Genomic DNA, 21599 nt, shown 5'->3' on the forward strand with positions numbered 1-21599 from the left:
CCATACTGGCCATCAAGTGACTATCTTAAGTAATTCTACTTACCTAATTCTCTTTAGGTTACATGGTCGGCCCAACATTGTGGGCCAAAGGGCCTGTAATGTGCTGTAGATTTCTATGTTCTATGTTTAGCTGCACTTGGTCTATAGTTTTCAATATGTGAAGTGATGTGAATCTCTGTCTAGATATGAAGGGTCTCTGCCCAAACATAAGTTCTCTATTCCTCTCCATAGATGGTACCTGACCTGTTGAATTCCTCCAGCATGTAACTCTGGATTTCCAGCATCTGCAGAATCTCTTGTGTAAATACTTAACTGTTGCGGGAGTACAGGTCATTTGTTGCAGATATAATTCATTCTAGTGCACCTTCCTGATATCCTTAAAATAAGCATTTATGCACAGATTTTTCTAAATTTTCTGAAAGGAATAAACCACTATTAAACTTGAGTTCAAATAAATGTTAAGATTTATATTATTGTCAAGTCAACTTGCATTGTAAATGAATTTGGCTAAATCGATGACTGTGAACAACCTTGTTGAAGAAGTTTACTCAATTGTACTAATCAAAGACTTGAAGCTGCAACTCCCTCTCCAATGCACAGTGGCTGTTTATATGCCAGGAGTTTTTGTTTTTATTTCAGAATTCAGATGTCTGCATATTTTTAAATTTTGTAGCCTGCTATCACGGTGCTATCAAGGAAGAAGGTATATAAAACAATGATCTGCCAACACTGGTCAGAGAAAGTAATCTCTCCATCTGGTGTCTAAACATTGTGGGGATCTGACAGCTGAGATCAATGGCCCCACTGGGGACACCTGCCCAAATCCACATGTCAATCAACTCCTTCAATCGTCATGGAGACGGCGCACCTGGAAATATTACGCACTCTAATTGGACAGCCCGGTGCAGGAGGTCTACCCTGGCCAATGAGAAAGGAGCATTGACACCGCTCGCCAACATGGCTGCTTGTCGTATAGTTTGTGGGGATTTATTTAAAATTTTAACCGTTTTTTGATGTGGTGGTTCGCTTTACTGCTTCGGTTTTTCAGTCGCAGTTCGGATAATTTTAAACCGGAATTTGTGAGAGGAGAGTGTCATGGCGAATGAAAACAGGAGGCAGTTCTGGAAGCGGAACAGCAAGGTTCCCGGAAGGTTCGTGTTCTCGCTCACTGACTCCGGGACGGCTGATGCCTCTTGCAATTATTTCCTGCACCCTCACCCTGCTGCTAATTTCGCTTTAATGTTTGCTTTTGAGATTGTAAATATGCAATCCCCTTTTAGCAATTTGTTTTATCGGGAGCACAGAGAAAGAATTGTTTTGTCAGGTCTTAGTCCCCGTGGCACTGTGTAGTTCTTTTCAGCGTCATATTTTACTGATGCATTTTTAATACCTTTCAAAGTAACTTCTGTATAGAGTGGAGACTATAGAAATCTTAGCATAGGCTGCCTTGTCAGAAAGCATCTGGTTAGTTTTTTTTTTAATTTTGACTTTCACTGAAGCCTACATCTGATTACAATGTTGTGCAACTTTTGATATGACCAGTTTTATGTCAGGCGTACTGGAATGATACAAAGTAACGTCTGTGTTGAGATCTGATACTTCAAAAAGAACCAAAGATGGAAAACCATTCCAATTAGTTATTTGCATAAATACTACTATGTCAGTTACCATCCTTTTTAAAATTTCAATCTGTAATCCATTTTAGCAGTATAGATTCTGCATCAGAATGGTATAACAAGATAAATAAGCTTCTCGCAAATAAGTTTTGTCTCTTAGGTTTGAGAAAACTTATTAATTTTCTGAGTTTTTAATCTTGCAATACCAATGATATTTTTCGAAGGAAAATGTCTGTTTAATGAAAATATGTGAAATCACGCTTTGTTTCGTTCAGTTGGTGTTAGTGAGTGTTCAGTCTCCATTAAGTTTATTTATATTATGTTCTATACTTTCACATCTATGTGTGGATTTAAATTCTTGTTAAACTTTTGTAGAACAGATTTATTGCTTATGCTATTTTTCTGTCCCTTGAGATGTGGGAGCCATTGGCAAAGCCCTTGTTTATTGCCTACTCCAAATACTCTTGAGAAGATGGAGGAAGCCACTTTCTCAAACTGTTGTAGCCCTGATGAAGATTGTGTCCAAACTGCTATTGACTAAGACATTGAAGGAATACAGTGTACAACTTGGAGGAGAGTCTGCGGGTGGCTGTGTTCCCATATGATTACAGTGGATGTATAATTTAAATAGGTGGCTACAAATATGTTGAAGTCCCCAATATTGCATTCCCATGAATCAATGGCACACGTAGGGTTTAAGTACAAATAGTGTAATTTATAGTAATTCAAGGATTCAGTAATCTCTTGACTTTAATGCTCAGCTGCCATTTTGTAGAACAGAACAGATACACAAAAATAAATAGCCTATTTAACAGAATAGTATTTTCATTCTGATTTAGTTTGCTGTTTGCTTGTTTCTTCAGGTTATTTCCTGTACATGTCCTGTCAGATACATGGTTATTGGATGTTACATTTTCCATTATCTCTCTCCAACATCTTTGAAGTTTCAGCTGTAAATGTTTGCTTGCGTGCACAGGGATCTGATCCAGGCTGTTAATTATTAAATGTTACACTTGTGAAGTGCTTTGACAAACTGGCTAAGTTTCCATTAGGACCAAAAGAGCTTGTTCTTTTGGCTGAAACTCAATTGTGTCAGCAAACAATGTGGATTTGAGACATTTAAGTAATAAATTGGCATCGTGGGTTTGTGACACCTGCATGTTTCATAATTAATAGGGAACATTTTCCTCAATAAGCTAGATTATTTTTTTTAAGCTGCTCTAAGTTTGGCAACTTCCAATTGGGACAGCACCATGCTAGTTATGCTTTGAAAAGACAATTTATCTCTAGTATGACATGTGACATGTGAATTATATGGAATATCATATGCTGTGTAGCACAGTAGTTCTGTGGGTGTGAAATTATGCATTCCTAAAACTGTAAAGCAGGTGCTGACTGTCCGTCCCTTTGCCTTTTGTTGTTCAATTAAACCTTGGATGCAACTTTAATGTGGCGGTGACATTACTTATCTTCCAAGATACTGACAAAGTTTCCTCTTGACATGGATTATTGACAATTGTTTTGTATGTAATTTTACATTGTTATACCAAATTTACAACTTGGTTTTTGGGATTTACTTTGAAGTTAGACGTAGAAGCATCCTCTTTTTTTTGTTGTTAGTAGCTGAATGGTGAGAACGTAAAAGTTGTAACGTGCAATTATTAAATGCACGATTAACTCCAAAGACTGCATCCTTTGCACTTCTAGACTTACTACAGTTTGATTAATGCCCTCTTCTTCCACACAAACACAGGATTGCTATTGCCCTCTCCTTTCTCTGTTTAGTGGATTACCCATCATAGTTTCTACCAGCTCCAATGGAAATCCATTACCAGTATATTTTTCCTTCCCATCTTGTTCGGTATTATGAGGGCCATTCTCTCCCTGGTTTAGCCATCCATATCCACAAACTACTTTCCTTCTCTTGGCAGGAGGTGCAGTTTCTGCCTTTTTACCTCTTCTTGCCACTTAGAGATCCAAATGATGTTACTAGATGAAACTGATATTCACTTACTTTTTCCCAATTTACTGCATTTTGTTCAGGTAGAATGGGTTGGGTAAAGGAGAAGGGCTGTTTGCAATGTGGAGAGGATGAAATGGGTGACTGATGGTCAACTTGAATTTGATGGGCTAAATAGCTGTTTTCCATGCTGTGTTATTCTGATTTGATTGTGGAGAATGAGCTTCTACGATGGTGTTCAGCTGTCAGAAAAATCATGCAACAGTATCTGAGAGTAAGTTACTGGTTTTTGAATGTTTTAGATTTCTTCCAACTTTCCTCTGAGAGCATATCATGTTTGCTTTTGTTTAGAATTGAACAGCAAATTACCATTTGATTTGTAGCAAAATCTGAATTGAGTCAAATATGCTTTTAATATGCTTTTTTACGTGTGTGTTTTTTAAACTATTATAATGTAACTGAAATAGAGATAATTTCCAGTATCTGAAATCCTACATGTTTTAATTTCAGCATGTAATTTTTTTTCTTATTACATTATTTTTCTGTGCAGTGGTTTGATGAGTTAGGGTCTTCAGCTGTCATATTGCAATAAGATTTAATTGTTTACCAAAAGAAAATGGATACATGGTGCTTCTGGGTTAAGACACCTAATTTATGGACAATCCATACATAGAAACAATATCATTAAATTCAGAAGTCTGATAATAAGTTTGTTCTTACAAATGGCAATCTAGATTTTTTTTGCCAGTTTTAGTAATTGTTTTTTTCTTTTCGGTCTTAAGTGCTTTTGATGCCATTCATTTCAGCGATGTGGAGTGATTTTTTTTGTATTTTCTGATTTATTGGCAATCATGCAACAATATCTGTGAGTAAGTTACTTTTTTTTTGAATATGTGGATATCTTCGAATAAATGGAACCTGTTTGTTACCTGGATGAAATAGAATTACTCTGTAATTAGGTTTGACAACTAGGTTTTTCTCCCACATGGGCCTTTACATGGTATCGTGGATTAATTGAATTACTTCATAACTGATTGCCATTATACTTGCACCACATGTATAATCTTACCTAAACATGAGGAAATCTGCAGATGCTGGAATTTCAAGCAACACACATCAAAGTTGCTGGTGAACGCAGCAGACCAGGCAGCATCTCTAGGAAGAGGTACAGTCGACGTTTCAGGCCGAGACCCTTCGTCAGGACTAACTGAAAGAAGAGCTAGTAAGAGATTAGAAAGGGGGAGGGGGAGATCCGAAATGATAGGAGAAGACAGGAGGGGGAGGGATGGAGCCAAGAACTGGAAAGTTGATTGGCAAAAGGGATATGAGAGGATCATGGGACGGGAGGCCCAGGGAGAAGGAAAGGGGGGGGGGAGCCCAGAGGATGGGCAAGGGGTATAGTGAGAGGGATAGAGGGAGAAAAAGAGAGAGAAAGAATGTGTGTGTATATAAATAAATAACGGATGGGGTATGAGGGGGAGGTGGGGCATTAGCGGAAGTTAGAAATGTCAATGTTCATGCTACCCCTTTTCTTTCTCCCTAGGCCTCCTGTTCCATGATCCTCTCATATCCCTTTTGCCAATCAACTGTCCAGCTCTTTGCTCCATCCCTCCCCCTCCTGTCTTCTCGTATCATTTTGGATCTCCCCCTCTCACTTTCAAATCTCTTACTAGCTCTTCTTTCAGTTAGTCCTGACGAAGGGTGTCGGCCCGAAACGTCGACTGTACCTCTTCCTAAACATAATCTTACCTAAGGCTGTTTTAAGTGGTCACAGCAATGATATGTCACAGTAGAGGAAATTTACAGGTACCTATAAGGTGATCATATATCTGATTTATCATGTTTCTAGTACAGAAGTATTGACAGATGACTAGAATGTCAAGATCAAGTTTACCAATTGAGTTTATTTGAAGTTAACAAATTACAATTAGTTTAATAGTCAATGTTGAGACTTGTTATCAGCAGACATAAATGTTATACGTGTCATTTTAGCTGCGCTGTAAATTGGAAAATATAAGGGGTTAATTTGTGATGTACTTGCCTAGAATGAAAGTTTCCTGCTAATTTTCAAACTAACTGATTACTTTGCTCTAGTACAGTCAAATTGTGCTTTGAATGAAGTTGGTGTTACCAGTGATCAACGATCATTGTGCTTTGGAAGTGATTTGGATTTATCATAAGTTATTCCTTTGAGTTATATAAACAAAAAATGGACAAAGCAAATGAGTATTGTTCAAGCTGATTATTTGCATATAACCTGAGCGGCATCGAGGACCCAGATTACCCTTCACTTCATGTACAGTACTTGAAACTTTATTTTTTTAACTGACTATGAAATTCTACTCAGCTTTGTATTTGGATTTAATGACTGCTAAACTGTAAGTTGCAATTTTCCATTTTATAGAGCATCCCTTGCCTATTAGATGTCTGAATCTTTGGCATTGATACTAAAACTGATTTTTGTTGATCTACAAATGATACAGCTTGAGCCAAGACATTGCTTCACCTTTACTATTTGTGATGGTCCTCAAGGAAGAGATTCTTGATTGCCAACTGATATATTAAAGGAGATACTAACAACACTGTACTCTACCAGAGGAATGCTGCCTTTCTCATTTATGTTTTTTGATTCTAATTCTGACCTTTGCCTTAAAGAAAACATGTATTTTATGAAGTCAGAATTAACTTGGTGATGCCTTTTTAAAAACAGATAATTTGCATGGAATTCACAGTTCGTATCTATTCTGTGATATTTGCACATCTTTTTTTCCTCACTCAATGTTCGAGTCTCTCTTAATCAATATAAATCTGATGATAGAGGATTTCATGTTCCTTATTACTTTTGTGGTCTTGAACATACTGATTTTCCACCATATTTGTGTATTGTTTCAAGTTGGTGTCTTTCTTGATTCCACTTGAAATTAAATAGAACTGGACAAAAATTACAGTTAAGTTATGTAAAGGGATAGTATTTGAACAATGCGTGGTTGTAGAATTGAATTGCAGTTGAAGGGCAGAAGTACTTGCATCATGCTCTGAGCAGTGTTATTCAAAGATCTAATTTATACACAGGCTTATTTCTCTCCACTGTCTTTAATTTTAGCTGTTACTTGTAATTAGAAAATGCACTGCATTGTATTATGTAACAAATTTTATTGCCGTGAGAAAGAGTGCTATTTCTTCTGTATTTTCACAGCTCCTTTTATTTGCAATACTTCCTTTCATTTGGGAAGATCTTGACTCTAAATTCTATACATGCAATACATTAATGCAATGTATCGGATTTTTTCCTCCAGATTTTCTATATGAAGTGCAAACGATGCTTGCTTTATTCTGTTTTTACACTTATATGGCATGTCTTTCTCTTCTTTTTTTCTTTCCTTAGTATACAACAAGTTTATGGAGCACAGCATCCCCCATTTGATCCCCGGCTACACAAAAAGTAGGTTTGCAGCATAATTCATTGTTCTCTTGTGATTATGTGAAACACATTTTCAGCATGATGACCTTCATTCTGTGAATATAGCCAGAACTTTACAAAGTGGTAGAACAAATTATGTAGAGTAAAAGAGCATCTGCATGATTAGGATTTCATTTTCATATGGCAATCAAAGTAAACACAGAATAACTTTGTAGTTCAAACTAGTAGTTCAGAGTTTGAGGGTAGATGGAATTTTTCACTGAAAATCTGTATTGAGAAGGCAGATTGGACATTACTGGTTAGTAACTATAATGGGATTGATTTGGCAGGAACCTGGTGCAAGATGCTTATTTTTCAAAGCCTCTCCATTCCAGTTACTGTTACAAAATGGGAGAGTTTTGAAACATGTTTCAAGTGTCTGCAAGAGATTGTAATTGCCATTTTAAGAGCGGTTGCACATTTGTTAGAACACAACAGTGGGATTTGTGTTTGCAAACACATTCAGCTACTTTTTCTTTTACAAAAGGCTGTTCTGTATTACTAAACTCACACTTGTAGGTACATCTGCTTTTTGGCCAATCTACCATGCCATATCTAATCTGGCAATAGGGATAATCTTAAATTTACCTTTCCAAAGTATACACTCAGCGGCCACTATTATTTACACCCGTGCACCTTTTAATGCAACTGTCTAATCAGCCAATCATGTTGCACCAACTTGGTGCATGAAAGTGTGCAGACATGGTCAAGAGGTTCAGTTGTTGTTGTTCAGACCAAATATCAGAATGGGGAAGAAATGTGATCTAAATGTCTTTGACCATAGAGTGATGGTTGGTGCCAGACAAAATGGTTTGAGTATCTCAGAAACTGCTGTTCTCCTGGCATTTTCAGCACAACAGTCTCTGGAGCTTACAGAGAATGGTGCAAACCCACCCCCCCAAAAAAAAATCCAGTGAGTGGCAGTTCTGTAGGTGAAAATGCCTTGTTAATGAGAGATCAGAAGAGAATAATCAGACTGGTTCAAGCTAACAGGAAGGCGAGAGTAACCCAAGTAACCACATATTACAACCATGGTGTGCAGAAGAGCAACTCTGAACGCGTGTTGAATTGTGAAGCAGATGGGTTACAGCAGAAGACCACAAACATACACTATGTTCTCTTTATTAGGTACAGGAGGAACCTAATAAAGTGGCCACTGAGTGTATATGAGTATGATGCATGAAAGTATTGCTGCAACTGGAGTATTTGGGCTTGTTCTAGATTACTTGGATTTCTGTGGTTTTCAATTATTTTAGATTGTTTTGATGCATTGGAAATGCATGTCAATAATCAAGGAGTATGAAAGGAGTGGATTCCACTTAATTGGGCCATCAGTTAATTGGGGTATCCTGATTTGGGACAATTCTTAAAGAACCTGGGTTCCCTTTGTTTATTTAGGACACTATGCTGCTTAATTGGGTCCAGAACTGGTCAGTCATGTCCACTTGTGTGGCTGTTAGACATTACACCATGCTTAGAGCACACAGCGATGTCAATTGTTTGCTTGTGTTCTGTTATCCATTTGGGTTGACAGATGTAGATTTGGAAAGTAGTGATTTTTAACAGCAATTTAAAAAAAAAATTGACCAAAAAAACTTGAGACCCTTGCCATGAAAAGATTTAACATTAGTTGAAAAAATAAGCTCTTTGGACCAAAATTAAAGCCATTTGTCTAACACCACTCATTATCAGCTGGTAGAGATAACTGGAGTGCCAAAATCTGTAACTGCACACTTGGTACATTAGCAAGATAAACTGCGAGAAGAATGGGCATTACGTGAGGGACAACAGGGAACATCCCCCAAAAAAAGGCGTGAAGGTAAGGATTGAATCAGTGATTTCCCATTGAAATTAGACAAGGTGTGCGTGTCAGTGGGCCAAAATGTACTGGTCCCGATGTGTTCCAATTAACTGGAATGCACTGTAATTTCATAAATATACATAAATACACTCTGTCTCCCATGCACAGTTTTACTCAGTCATGCAGCATTTCAAATGTATAATTTATGCTAATTGCTGCAAATTTTTTTTGTTAAAAAGGTATATGATGGGAAGAAATTGGATTGGGATCCACCTGTTTTCTCTGTTTCAGCAGGATACTGTGTAGCAGTTTTTTTGAGGTTGCAAATAAATGAAAAAATTTGGAAACTTGATACTAGGGGCTGAAGGAGTTTTGCTCTTGAACTCTCTATTCATTGAAGAAGTTTCAAAATTATTTTTATTCGCTTATAAACGTAAGCGGTTACATTTTGGTACAGTTGCCATCCTGATTATAAATTTTCGTTCAATTTTTTAATGTAAATGTGCCTCTCTTGGAGGGGGGGAGGGGTGTAGGAAAGTAAATGGGCTGTTTCAATGCAAGTTTCTAACGGAGACCAACCTGCACCACAGTTTTCTGTGATTCTGCTTCTATTGATACATTGCGAGTGTAGGATCTGGTATAAAAATAGTATAAATTATTCTTCTGAGTTCTGTGTTGGGAGTTCATATAGAATAGTCAAGGCTAGTGAAGCAGTGCTGCTCGGTATTCTTCTAGAACATATTTGGATAGGATAGTTAAGAAAGCTTATGGGGTGTTAGCTTTCATAAGTCAAGGGATAGAGTTTAAGAGTCGCGATGTAATGATGCAGCTCTATAAAACTCCTGGTTAGGCCACACTTAGAGTAGTGTGTCCAGTTCTGGTCATCTCACTATAGGAAGGATGTGGAAGCATTGGAAAGGGTACAGAGGAGATTTACCAGGATGCTGCCTGGTTTAGAAAGTATGTATTATGATCAGAGATTAAGGGAGCTAGGGCTTTACTCTTTGGAGAGAAGGAGGATGAGAGGAGACATGATAGAGGTGTACAAGATAATAAGAGGAATAGATAGAGTGGATAGCCAGCGCCTCTTCCCCAGGGCACCACTGCTCAATACAAGAGGACATGGCTTTAAGGTAAGGGGTGGGAAGTTCAAGGGGGATATTAGAGGAAGGTTTTTTACTCAGAGTGTTTGGTGCGTGGAATGCACTGCCTGAGTCAGTGGTGGAGGCAGATACACTAGTGAAATTTAAGAGACTACTAGACAGGTACATGGAGGAATTTAAGTTGGGGGCTTATATAGGAGGCAGGGTTTGAGGGTCGGCACAACATTGTGGGCCGAAGGGCCTGTACTGTGCTGTACTATTCTATGTTCTATATTTGATAGGTTTTTAATAAATAGGCTTTTCCCTCTTTTTGATTTTTTTTCCCCTTGTGTAAAATATTTAAACCTTGATATCTTCAAAACATTTATCCTGGTGACTACCCAGAACTTGGAGCAGTTCTGCTTAAAGCCACTTTATAGTTGCTCCTCAAAACTCTCCCATAACTTTCTATATTTTTATATCTTTAAAAAAAAACACCCATGTAAGCCACCTTTTTTCTTGTACCATCTTCCTGTTTGTCTGGTATGTGAGTGAATTTTCGATTTTTTTTAAATTATTATTTTTTATTTTTTTAAAATGTATGTTTGATGTCTAGTGTTTAGGACAACCGAGCCACTTTGAAGGGGTAAATTTGTTTTTATCCCAATCTAAAAGATGTTGTTTTGCCCTTAATGTGACACTTTTAAGTGCCCACTTTTGAGCCACACTGAAATCACCTTGCCCTCTGACTTGACACAGTAGGACACTTTGCCATAAAGCAAAGCTACAGAAGGAAAGCTTATATTGAAGAAATGAGTTTTCCAGGGTTACTACTTATTGAAAGTCTTTGCAAGTTCTATAGCAGAAGTGGATTCCACACAGTATCTTAGAATCAAAATTTTGGTTTATTTTATCAATTGGGTTTTATGATGAGTTACACTTTCTTACCGAAAGTACTCAACAGTTCCAGATATTTTCATAATTCATTACCTTGAGGATAATCTCCATTCTGGTTTGCTATGAGATCCTGAGATGACTCTCTAAATAGAAATTACTTTATTTCTAAATAGAACTGTTATGGGATGGTCAGGGTTTCCTTACTATTCCCTTCTGGATTCTTTGGTTTTGAGGGCTTGAAGTTTTTCTTCCAAGTAGGTTCCTGTTTGCTTGTGATTGATTGGTGATCTGTCCTTCCCAGTTTAGTGTGTTCATGTCAATTTTCTTGAGGTACAGTATACTTTCATTGTTTATAGCACTTCCTCTGATCACCATGTGTTCAATCAGTGACATGAGTATCTAATACTTCAGATGTCAAGAGTTGAACATCACTATAGTGGAATTAATGTCTGTGCTTACTGGATTAAATTGTATACATTTTCATACGTAATAGCTTTAACTATAAATTACATTATGTATTGCTAAATTTCAGGACATATACCAGAGATATTAAAACTGATTCAGATTCTGCTCTGATAAGAATACAAGTGATATGGAGAATTTTCTAGGGACATTGCAATAATGCCTCTTCGATGTCTTTGGGTGATGTTGGTGAATTGCTGAGCTTTCACATCCATAATGAAGATTGAAGACAAAATCAATCTGTATACTTGAATCTTGAATGTAATTATCAGTAAACAATTAATGAAACAAGACTAGTTTCCAAAGATATCATGCCCTTCACTAAACTTTGTCATGAATGAATATTCTCGGGAAAAGGTTGTTCCATGGAAACGTAAGCAGTGTTTAATTTTTATGTTCTGGTGAATTGCATAGGATCATTTGCAGTGTTCCAAGAAGTACATTCCTCATTTGCACCTGTATGCTGCAGCTCAGAAGTATGGAATGCAAAGGTGTTCAGATGACAGCATGCCTGTTCTCTTGCTGCACTGCTAAACTTAATACTGTGTAGCCCCCCGGCAAGCCTCAGGGTCGCTCAGCTTGCTGTCGTCTAGGGAAACAGCTCTCGGCCCTGCCAAACTGGGTAATTAGTTTGTGTGGATGCTGTGTGATGTACCTCACCCCGCCCAAATAACAGACAATACATTAGATACGATTAAATGAATTACAGTTTATAGATATTCCTGGAACTATATAATTAATAGAGATAAAATATAAAAGGAAAATGCGCCATACTTATCAAAGTTCAATCTCTTCATGCACAAACAGTTGGAGCTCGGGCCCCTCCTTCACTCTGCGATTCCCTTGGACCACCTCGACCTGCCGCCTGGGACCATCAACGGTGGTCGAGCAGACGCTCCACACAAGTCCGTCTCTGTCTCCTCTCCTTGCCGAACACCCTGGACCTCGGACTCCTGCTTGGGGTCCGACCCCGTTAGCACACTGCACCTGGTCCATCCTCTGTCTCTCTCTCTCTCCCGCCTTCTGCACAAAAACCCGCGCATCACACTAACCTACAGACACTCAGAAAGAATAACGTCTATTCCAATTGGTTTGTTCACCCTCTTATCAGTAACATGATCCAAATAAGCTGCTAGCGGGAGGACTTTCTCAGCAGTTAACATAACAAAGAAGCCATTTCAATTATAACATAACAAAGAAGCCATTTTAATTAGACTACGCAGTAACATAAAAGAAGAAACCCCTTACAACTGAGTTCTGGGAGCGACTCTGTTGTTCTGAGCTGGGAGGCCAGCTATACTTTATTTAGTCCATTCGCTGCAAGTTGTCCATGGGGCTGCTGGCCTGCGTAGAAATGGGAGGTAAAAGTGATTTTCTTTTTGCTATACTTTAACATTTAGTAAAGTGACTTATAAATGTAATTTTAAATTCAATATCAACTATTATTTTGCCTCTGTTTATCATTTAAAACAATCTTTCAATTTCTGATTCCTAGAATCGGGTGGCAGGGATTTGTTCCTATGAGAGATTAATTAGATTGGCCCTACAGTCTATGGAATTTAAAGAAATAAATAGTGTTGTCATTAAAATACTCATTTCAGGCTTGATGCAGTGGTGATCATCTTCTGACTTGGACAACTGTTTAGGCGGAGATTTACTTTGGAATTCTGTACCTAAGAGAGGTGTGTGGGCTCAGTGAATATATTCAGACAGGTGATTGATATGTTTTGGATATTGAGGAAAATACGATTAACAAGGGAAGGTAGAATTGAGGGAGAAGAACTTTAATGGTGAAGCAGATGAGTAGTTGAATAACCTACACCTATTTTTATGTTATGCTTTTGGCAGCACAGGGTGTCGAAGGCTTTCGGGATGGAGGCTTCCTGATCAGTAGCTTGAAGCTTAGTTTCTGCTTGCAGACAGCTCTGCTGAGACATGACCAAAAAAACCAAGCAGAGTCCACTTGCCAGCAGAAGGTTAGTTTTTATTTCTCTTCCTGGCAGAAGACACTGTCAAATCATGAAGTGAAGTTCTTTGTAGAATAATGTCATGGAATGGAATTTTAGTATTAATTGTTACGTACCCTGTAACTGGGTTGCCAAACCAGCAGAAATGGATCACTCAGTTGGAGTCTGGAGTACTAGAACTAAGAAAGTTTTATTAAAGAAACGAGCAACACAGTAATCGAAAGGATAATAAATGCAACAGTTCAGCGATGATAAACGCACATGTGCACAGAATTAAGATAACAGCATCAATCAAGCTCTATCGTTGTCTAGGGGTAAATGACCAAATTTCAAAATGACTCAAAGTTCAGTCCAGTTCAGTTCGCAGTAATCGTTGCCATGGCGATGGACAACGTGGGGGAAGAGGGAGATAGAATAGGAACAACTGATCATTCAGAACACTGCTTCACTCACAGACCAGCGAGATGGCTCACAAACAGCTTTTGGGCGGGTCCTTGGTGATGTCACCTGAGGTCACCGACTGTGACCCCTCCTCCAGATGCGGTCGATCCTCTGCAGTGAACCCGGCACCCAGGCAAGGGCGGATACACACCGGGTTCCCGCTGATCGTACCTTTCCACCCTTGTCGTTGTCTGGTACTTCTCACCCACTCGTGAGAGGCGCACCGCTTCCAGGGTCTCGTTACCTCGGGTGGCGTGTGTCCTGCCTTAGCGAACCTGTCCCTTTTTATCCCCCTGCTGGGGTATCGCCTGTCCATCACTTCAAACAGTTCAGGGTTCAAAGGGGGGAGCCGCTCCAGACAGCTCTTCCTCCCACATCCCTTCATTACACATCTCCAGACGCTGCTCCATTGTTCCTTATCTCTCCTTCCCCTGAGGGCAGGTGGCAGACCAACTGCTGATGCCACTGATGCTAGCCCAGGCCAGCAAACATCTTAATTTTATGTGTATTCTCGTAACATAATCTATGGGGGATTGCCTGCCTGCTCTTTCTGATTTTCATCCATTTCAGTATCCATTTGCTTCAGTTTACCTGCAGGAAGGTCTAATGCTCAATATATGTATTCCATGCAATTAAGTTCATTAACAAGGTAATCTAATGCAGATATTGCATAGGATAGGTTATTGAGGTCAGACTTGGTGGAGCCTAGTCCTAGTTGCTCTTCAAATATCATTTATAATCTGTATTACAGTTTTGTTTGCTCAGTATGACGTGCCAGTTGTGTCCTTTTTGATATCTCAAAAGCTACTGGAGGATCATAAATATAGTGTCTTAATGTAAGGACTAAAAGAACAAGACAGGAAACTAAAAGCTTAAATCAGTGATAGGTAAGTTATTGGAAGGAGCATAAACTTTTCTCAGGCTTCCAGCCGGGTCCAGATATCAATTTTAATCCATGTTTTGATGATAAACTCTGCCACCTTCATCAGGGATGATGGCTAGGAGTGTATTGTCCGGTGGTAAATATACTCAACTCCTGCCATCCATCCCTCCTGGTTGGTGGAAGACTAACCAATCAGGTATCTGCTGTCCCACCTTGTTTAAAATCATATCCCAGTTCTTACTTGGAGTGAGACCTTCGTCTTTGTTAACATTCTTGTTCTTATTTCAATGACTTCCTTCAGGCAGTCCCAAAAGCCATTGGCGTGGCATAGTTGTTTTGTGCTATCGAAGTTAATCCTGTGGTCATTGCATATGTAACGTTCTGCCACTGTTAATTTCTCTGGGTAACCCAAACGGATACACCACCAATGCTCTTTGATGTTGGTTTTCACTGTGCCAATATGCGCTGCTCTGCATCCATAGGGAATCCTGTAAATGCCCGCCGTCTTGAGTCCCAGGTCATCTTTGATCTGTATAAATTGGGATTTGAGCTGCCATATAGATCCTGGAGATCCTTCCAGAAACTGTGGAAATACAGGAAAGATGGGAGTAGCAGCGGGTTCCCCCTCATTGTTCAGTTTCCTGGTTTTTCCTTTGGCCCTTTTAAGAGCCTGATTGATTTCCTTTGTCTTCTAGCTATTCTGTAGGAATGTCATGCGTAATCGTCTTATTTCCTCATTGAGACTTCCTGGGTCTGAAATAGTTTTGACCCCGCTTAGCAAGGTTCCTTGTGAATGCGGAGCAGCGCATATCAGCCAGATGGGGCTCATGGTAGAAACTCGCATTAAGGAACATGGAAGTTGTATCCCATTTGGGTTACTTGGAGAAATCAGCGGTAGCAATATTGACTTTGACGGCACAGAGCTGCTGTGCCATTGGCTTTTGGGACCAAGTGGTGAAGGAGGTAATTGAAATAAGACTAGAGAAAAAGAATTTTTAACAAGGACGAAAGTCTCGGTCCAAGTAAAAACAAGAATACAATTTTAAACAAGGTGGGACATCATAACATAAAAAATAGGAGCATGAGTAGGCCACCTGGCCTGTCAAGCCTGCTCTGCCATTCAATAAGGTCATGGCTGATCTGACCATGGACTCATCTCCCTCTACCTGCCTTTTTCCTATAACCCTTAATTCCTCTACTATGCAAAAATCTATCCAACCTTGTCTTAAATGTACTTATAGAGGTAGCCTCCACTGCTTCATTGGGCAGCGAATTCCACAAATTCCCTACTTTTTGGTGAATTCACAGTTCCTCCTCATCTCAGTCCTAAATTTACTCCCCCAAATCTTGAGCCTAGTTCTAGTCTCACCTTTCCTGCCTCAATCTTATCTATCCCTTTCATAATTTTATACATTTCTATAAGATCTCTCATTCTTCTGAATTCCAGTGAGTACAATTGTAAACAATTCAATCTCTCATAGTTTAAACCCCTCATCTTTGGAATCAACCTGGTGAACCTCCCCTGCACTGTCTCCAAAGCCAGTATATCCTTCCTCAAGTAGGAAACCAGAACTGCTTGCAGTACTCCAGATGCGGCCTCACTAGTATCCTATACAGTTGCAGCATTACTTCCCTGTTCTTAAATTCAATCCCCTTCGCAATGAAGGCCAGCATTCCATTTACATTCTTGATAGCTTGCTGCAGCTGCACACTAACCTTTTGTGATGCATGCACAAGCACTCCCAAGTCCTTCTGCACAGCAGCATGCTGCAATCTTTTACCATTTAAAATACTGATTGGGATTAGTCACAATAGCTTTGTCTTTAGGAAATCATGTCTCAAATTTGACTGAATTTTAGAGGAAGTGACCAAGAGGTTCATGAGGGTAGGGCGATGGGCATTATCTGTGTCGAGCTTCGCAAGATCTTTGACCATGTCACATGTAGCGGGCTGCTCAGAAGTGTAGAATACATATGATCCAGGGTAAGTTGGCCCTTTATATGTAGGGTACAGAGGCTGGGAGTGAAGGATTGTTTTTCAGGTTGGAGATCTGTAAACAGAGTTGTCCATCATATGTTATATATTAATGACTTGGAAAGGAGTATAGATTGCATGCTTAGTAAGACACAAATTGGTGGTACAGTGGAGAGAAGTAGATTGCCTAAAGTTACAATAGGATCTGAATCCATTGGGAAAGAGTATAAGAAATCTGATAGAATTTAACTTGGATAAGTGCAAAGCAATGCATTTTGGAAGTTAAACCAGGTCAGTGTGTACACTGAATGACAGGGAATGTTATTGAACAGTAAAACTTTGGATTACACGTATTTAGTTCCTCAAAAATAGTAACACCAAATAAACAGTGGTGAAGAAAGCAAATGGCATGCTTGCCTTCATTGTACGAAGCTTTGAGTCAAGGAGTTGGGATGCTGTTTTACCTTTATTGGAGAGCTTGGGTGGGACTGTTTTCATTGCACAAAGGAGGCTAGTAGAAGGTGGAGAAGGGTGTAGAATTGTGATCTTCTAGTTCGATATGGGTAGAATAGACAGTCTTAATCTTTGCAGGTTAGGGTAATCTTACACTTGCATCAACTAGTTCTAGATCAGCGGGAAAGATTTAAAGAAGATGGGCTCATAGAGTCATACAGCAGGGAAGCAAGCTCTTTGGCCCAACTCATTCATGAGTTGCCCAGTGAGTTAGTCCGATCAATCCGTGTTTGTCCCATAGCCCTCTAAACCTATCCATTTGCTTGTATAGATGGCTTTTAAATATTGCAGAAACATCTTCCAATATGTTGCTTGGATTTGGGAGGCTGAGTTACAGGGAAAGGTTGCCGAGACTAGGACTCTATTCCCATGAACATGGACTGAAGAGTGACTTGATAGAGGTATATAAAATCGCAAGGGGCATAGCCAAGGTGAAAGCACACAATATTTTCCCTGGCGAGGGTGTGCTAAAACAAGAGGGCAAAGCTCAGGCAAGAGATTTTAAAGGGGCATCAGGGACAGCAACTTCAAGGAACGGGTAGTGCAAAATTAGAATGAAGTTGTCAGAAATGGTGGTTGAATTGTGCACACTAGCAATATTTAAAGGCCACGTAGCTATAGGAGAGTTTTAGAAGGCACTGTGCCAAGCGTGGCCAGATGAGTCTAGCTTGCTGGACAACAGCAGTTGGCATGGATGAGTTGGGCCGAAGGGCCTTTTTCCATGTTGTATGTCTCGAATCTGTTTGCTACTTTCAGTAATTGGGTATTTGTAACCATATTTCTCCTTGGTGTTCAGAGGCAAAAATCAAGAAACAATTGGAAGTGTTTTGGGGGGCATTCTTGTTATCGGGGGCAGTCCTACAGCCTTGCATCACACTAATGGTAAATCCCAGGGCCTGATGGTGTGAACCTTTGGACTTTGAGGGGCTTGATGGGAATATGGTTGGCATGGTCTCATTTGACTCAAGGAACTATATTCATGTTGTATTGTTCTATGACTCTATAAACTCCCTTTATGCATCATTACAGCCAGAATATTTGTAGACAACTCTAGTCAATCTTGTATACTTGGACTATTGAATATCTTTTATAAAGCTACTGACTCCCACAGCTATCTTGACTACCCCTTCCTATCCTGTTTCATGTAAACTTGCTATTCCCCTTTCTCAGTTCTTTTGTCTTGCCATATCTGCTCCCAGGATGAGGCTTTCCTTTCCAGGCATCAGAGATGTTGTCCTTTAAAGACAGCGACTTCCCTTCCTCCACCGTTGATGCTGCCCTGAGCCTTGTCTCCATTTTCTGGACATTTGTGCTCACTCCATCTTTCTGATGCCTTAACAGGGATAAAGTTCCTCTTGCCCTAACCTACCACCCCATTAGTCTCCTCATCCAACACATTCTCCGCAACTTCCACTATCTCCATAGGGACTTTCTCTGCAATCGGCCAAAGTGCTTTTGTTGCCCATTCACTTCCTCCTTTGCCTCCATTCAGGGACCCAAACAGTTTTTCCAAGTGAGGCAACACTTGTGAATCCACTAGGGTTGTCCATTGTTTCCGGTGCTCCTATCACGGCTTCCTATATATTGGTGAGCCTCGTCATAAATTGAGAACAGCTTTGTTGAGCACCTCTGCTCTATCTGCTAAAAGTGGAACTTCCTGGTGGCCAAACATTTTAATTCAGGTTCCTGTTCCGACTTGTTGGGCTATAGCCTTCACTTGTGCCATGATGTGGCCACTCTTAGGGTGGAGGGGTAACACCTTGTATTTTGTTTGGGTAACTTCCAACGTGATGGAATGAATATCGATTTTTCATTCTGGTTTGAAAAAAAAATTCCTGCTGCTCCCCTCTTCTATTTCCCACTCTGGCCTCTTGTCTCTCATCACCTGCCTATCACCTCCCCTGGTGTCACCCCCACTTCATTTTCTTGTGTGGTCCACTCCTCTCATCAGATTCCGTACTCTCCAGCCCTTTATCTTACTTGCCCACCTGGCTTCACCTATCACTTTCCAGCTATCCTCCCCCCCCCCCCACCTTTTCATTCTGGCGTTTTTCCCCTTTTTTTCCAGTCCTGAAGAAGGGTATCTGCCCATAATGCTGACTGTTTGTTCATTTCCATTGATGCTGCCTGACCTGCTGAGTTCTAGTATTTTATGTATGTTCCTTTGAATTTCCAACATCTGCAGAATTTGTTTATAATCTTGCTTATACTATAAGAAGCAGGAAAAATAACAATAATCCACTGTATGATTTGAAAATTCTGATTATTTTGGCATTTGTCTCAATGGGCCTGATTTTTGCGCATCCTTGATGCTCACTGGGACTTTGCTCTGTTGACAGTTGGTAGGGTCACAGGAAAACTTGTTTCCTTTTCATCCATACCTTATGATTTTAAATTTTATATTCTCAATCTCTGAATTAATATATTAGAACTGTTGCACACTAATACATCCAGAGATATTGGGCACTCTGTTTACATTCATATTGAAAACAAATTAAATAATCTTATTAGAATATTAAATACAAAACCAGAACAAAGGGATAAGTGACAATTAGGCAAAATTTGCTTAACAGAATGACTGACACAAACGTTAGTATACCCAAAGTAGGGTGAATTACAAAACATAAATAGAATGTGGTTTTTAGTGTGGTGCAACTAGTAAAGTTAAAATACTTTTCGAGCAATGTTAGATTTGAGCCAACATGCTGTTATTCTGAATTATTTATTATCACTGACCTCTGTTGTGAAATTTGCTTTTGTTGGGATCTCTTCTGGGGAAAGTATAAGCTGTACAAAAAGGACAGGTTACACTTAATCCCAAGGGGGACCAATACTCTTGTGGGCAGGTTTGCCATTTGGGGAGGATTTAAACTGATTTGATAGTTTGAGGTTGAGGTAGTTGGTATACAAATTGATGCATGGTGTAGTGTGACTGAAAGCAAGGACAAGTAAATAATAGAGCAAATTTGCAGTCAGCGTGATGAGTTGAACTGTAATATGGGGACAAAGTCAAAAACGGTAATGAATACAGGACTCAAGGTGTTATAGTTGAATGCATGCAGTATGCAGAATAAGGTAGACGATCTTGTACTGCTGTTAGAAATTGGCAGGTATGTCAGATTGATTCCTGGGATGGCAGGACTTCAATATGATGAAAGACTGGATCGATTGGGCTTATACTCTCTGGAATTTAGAAGATTGAGGGGGGATCTTACTGAAACATATAAAATTCTAAAGGGATTGGATAGGCTAGATGTAGGAAGATTGTTCCCTATGTTGGGGAAGTCCAGAACGAGGGGTCACAGTTTGAGGATAAAGGGGAAGCCTTTTAGGACGGAGATGCGGAAAAACTTCTTCACACAGAAAGTGGTGAATCTGTGGAATTCTCTGCCACAGGAAACAGTTGAGGCCAGTTCATTGGCTATATCTAAGAGGGAGTTAGATATGGCCCTGGTGGCTAAAGGGATCAGGGGTTATGGAGAGAAGGCAGGTACAGGGTTCTGAGTTGAATGATCAGCCATGATCATGCTGAATGGCCTACTCCTGCACCTATTTTCTATGTTTCTATGAACCTGTTCTGATATGGGTCTCCATTGTGGTCTGTGAGCAAGAAGGGGGCAGGGAAAGGGGACATGGTTGGGAAAAGGGGAAAGGGGGAGGGAGTGAGATGCATCAGAGAGACATTCTGTATTTCTGATGAGAAGCCGTGGTGAGGATGGTAAGGAGCCAAATGCTGGAGTATCGGAGACTAAATCCGGGACATAATTTTGAGATTGAGATGAGAGCAGGGTTCTTTTGATTAGATGATTGAATGGTGGAGCAGACTTGATGGGCCGAATAGCCTGCTTCTGCTCCTATATCTTATGGTCTTATGTTGTGCCCATCACAATATCTTGTCTAAGAGAAGATCACAGTTGGAAGCTTAACATCCAAAGATACACATTGTATCGAAAGGACAGGCGGGGTGGGTGGCTTTATTGGTTTAAAAAAAATGAAATCAAGTCTTGGAAAGAAGTGATATGGGATCGAAGGATGTAGAATCCCTGTGGGTAGAGGTACTAAACTGCAAAGGTATAAAGACCCTGATGGGAGTTGTATACAGGCCTCTGAAGAGTAGCCAGTATGTAGGATATAAGTTACAACTGGAGATAGAAAAGACATGTAGTAAGGGCAATGCTATGATGGTCATGGGGGATTTCAATATGCAAGTAGATTGTGAAAATCAGGTTGGTGTTGGATGTTAAGAAAAGGCAGTTTATAGCTTTTTAGAGCAGCTTGTGGTTGAGCCCACTGGGAGAAAGGCAATCCTGGATTTGGTGTTGTGTAACAAACCAGATTTGATGAGGGAGCTTAAAGTAAAGGAACCCTTAGGACTGCACCCAGGTTTCTAAAAGAGCTAGATGAAGAGATTGTGACGGTATTAGTAATGATCTTTCAAGAATCACTAGATTCTGGAATGTTCCAGAGGACTGGAAATTGCAAATGTTACTTCACACTTTAAGAAGGGAAAGAGGCAGAAGAAATAAAATTGTATGCCAGTTAG

General features: G+C 39.7%; 1 protein-coding gene and 1 long non-coding RNA gene across 6 annotated transcripts in view; one reads left to right on the forward strand and one right to left on the reverse strand.

Annotated features, from left to right (window-relative positions):
* The first annotated feature begins 932 nt into the window (after nucleotides 1-932).
* The window catches only part of LOC134355515 (TBC1 domain family member 22B-like), a 373010-nt gene continuing 352343 nt past the window's right edge, over nucleotides 933-21599 (forward strand). For 2 of the 5 annotated variants that reach the window (XM_063065500.1, XM_063065505.1), the window contains exons 1-2: nucleotides 933-1151; nucleotides 6962-7018. In XM_063065500.1, the coding sequence (XP_062921570.1) occupies nucleotides 1096-1151; nucleotides 6962-7018 (113 nt within the window). In that variant the 5' untranslated portion in view covers nucleotides 933-1095. Of the gene's footprint in view, nucleotides 1152-6961; nucleotides 7019-13126; nucleotides 13255-21599 lie in introns of all 5 variants that reach the window. The other 3 variants (XM_063065504.1, XM_063065503.1, XM_063065501.1) reach the window with 3 other exon arrangements.
* The window catches only part of LOC134355516 (uncharacterized), a 33038-nt gene continuing 23490 nt past the window's right edge, over nucleotides 12052-21599 (reverse strand). Inside the window, exons 2-3 of the long non-coding RNA XR_010020105.1 lie at nucleotides 13362-13424; nucleotides 12052-12622 (exon numbers count right to left, since the gene is read on the reverse strand). This is a non-coding gene — a long non-coding RNA (uncharacterized LOC134355516). The remainder of the gene's footprint in view (nucleotides 12623-13361; nucleotides 13425-21599) is intronic.

The sequence above is a fragment of the Mobula hypostoma genome, chromosome 13 (genome assembly GCF_963921235.1).
Source record: "Mobula hypostoma chromosome 13, sMobHyp1.1, whole genome shotgun sequence".
Taxonomy (NCBI): Eukaryota; Metazoa; Chordata; class Chondrichthyes; order Myliobatiformes; family Myliobatidae; genus Mobula; species Mobula hypostoma.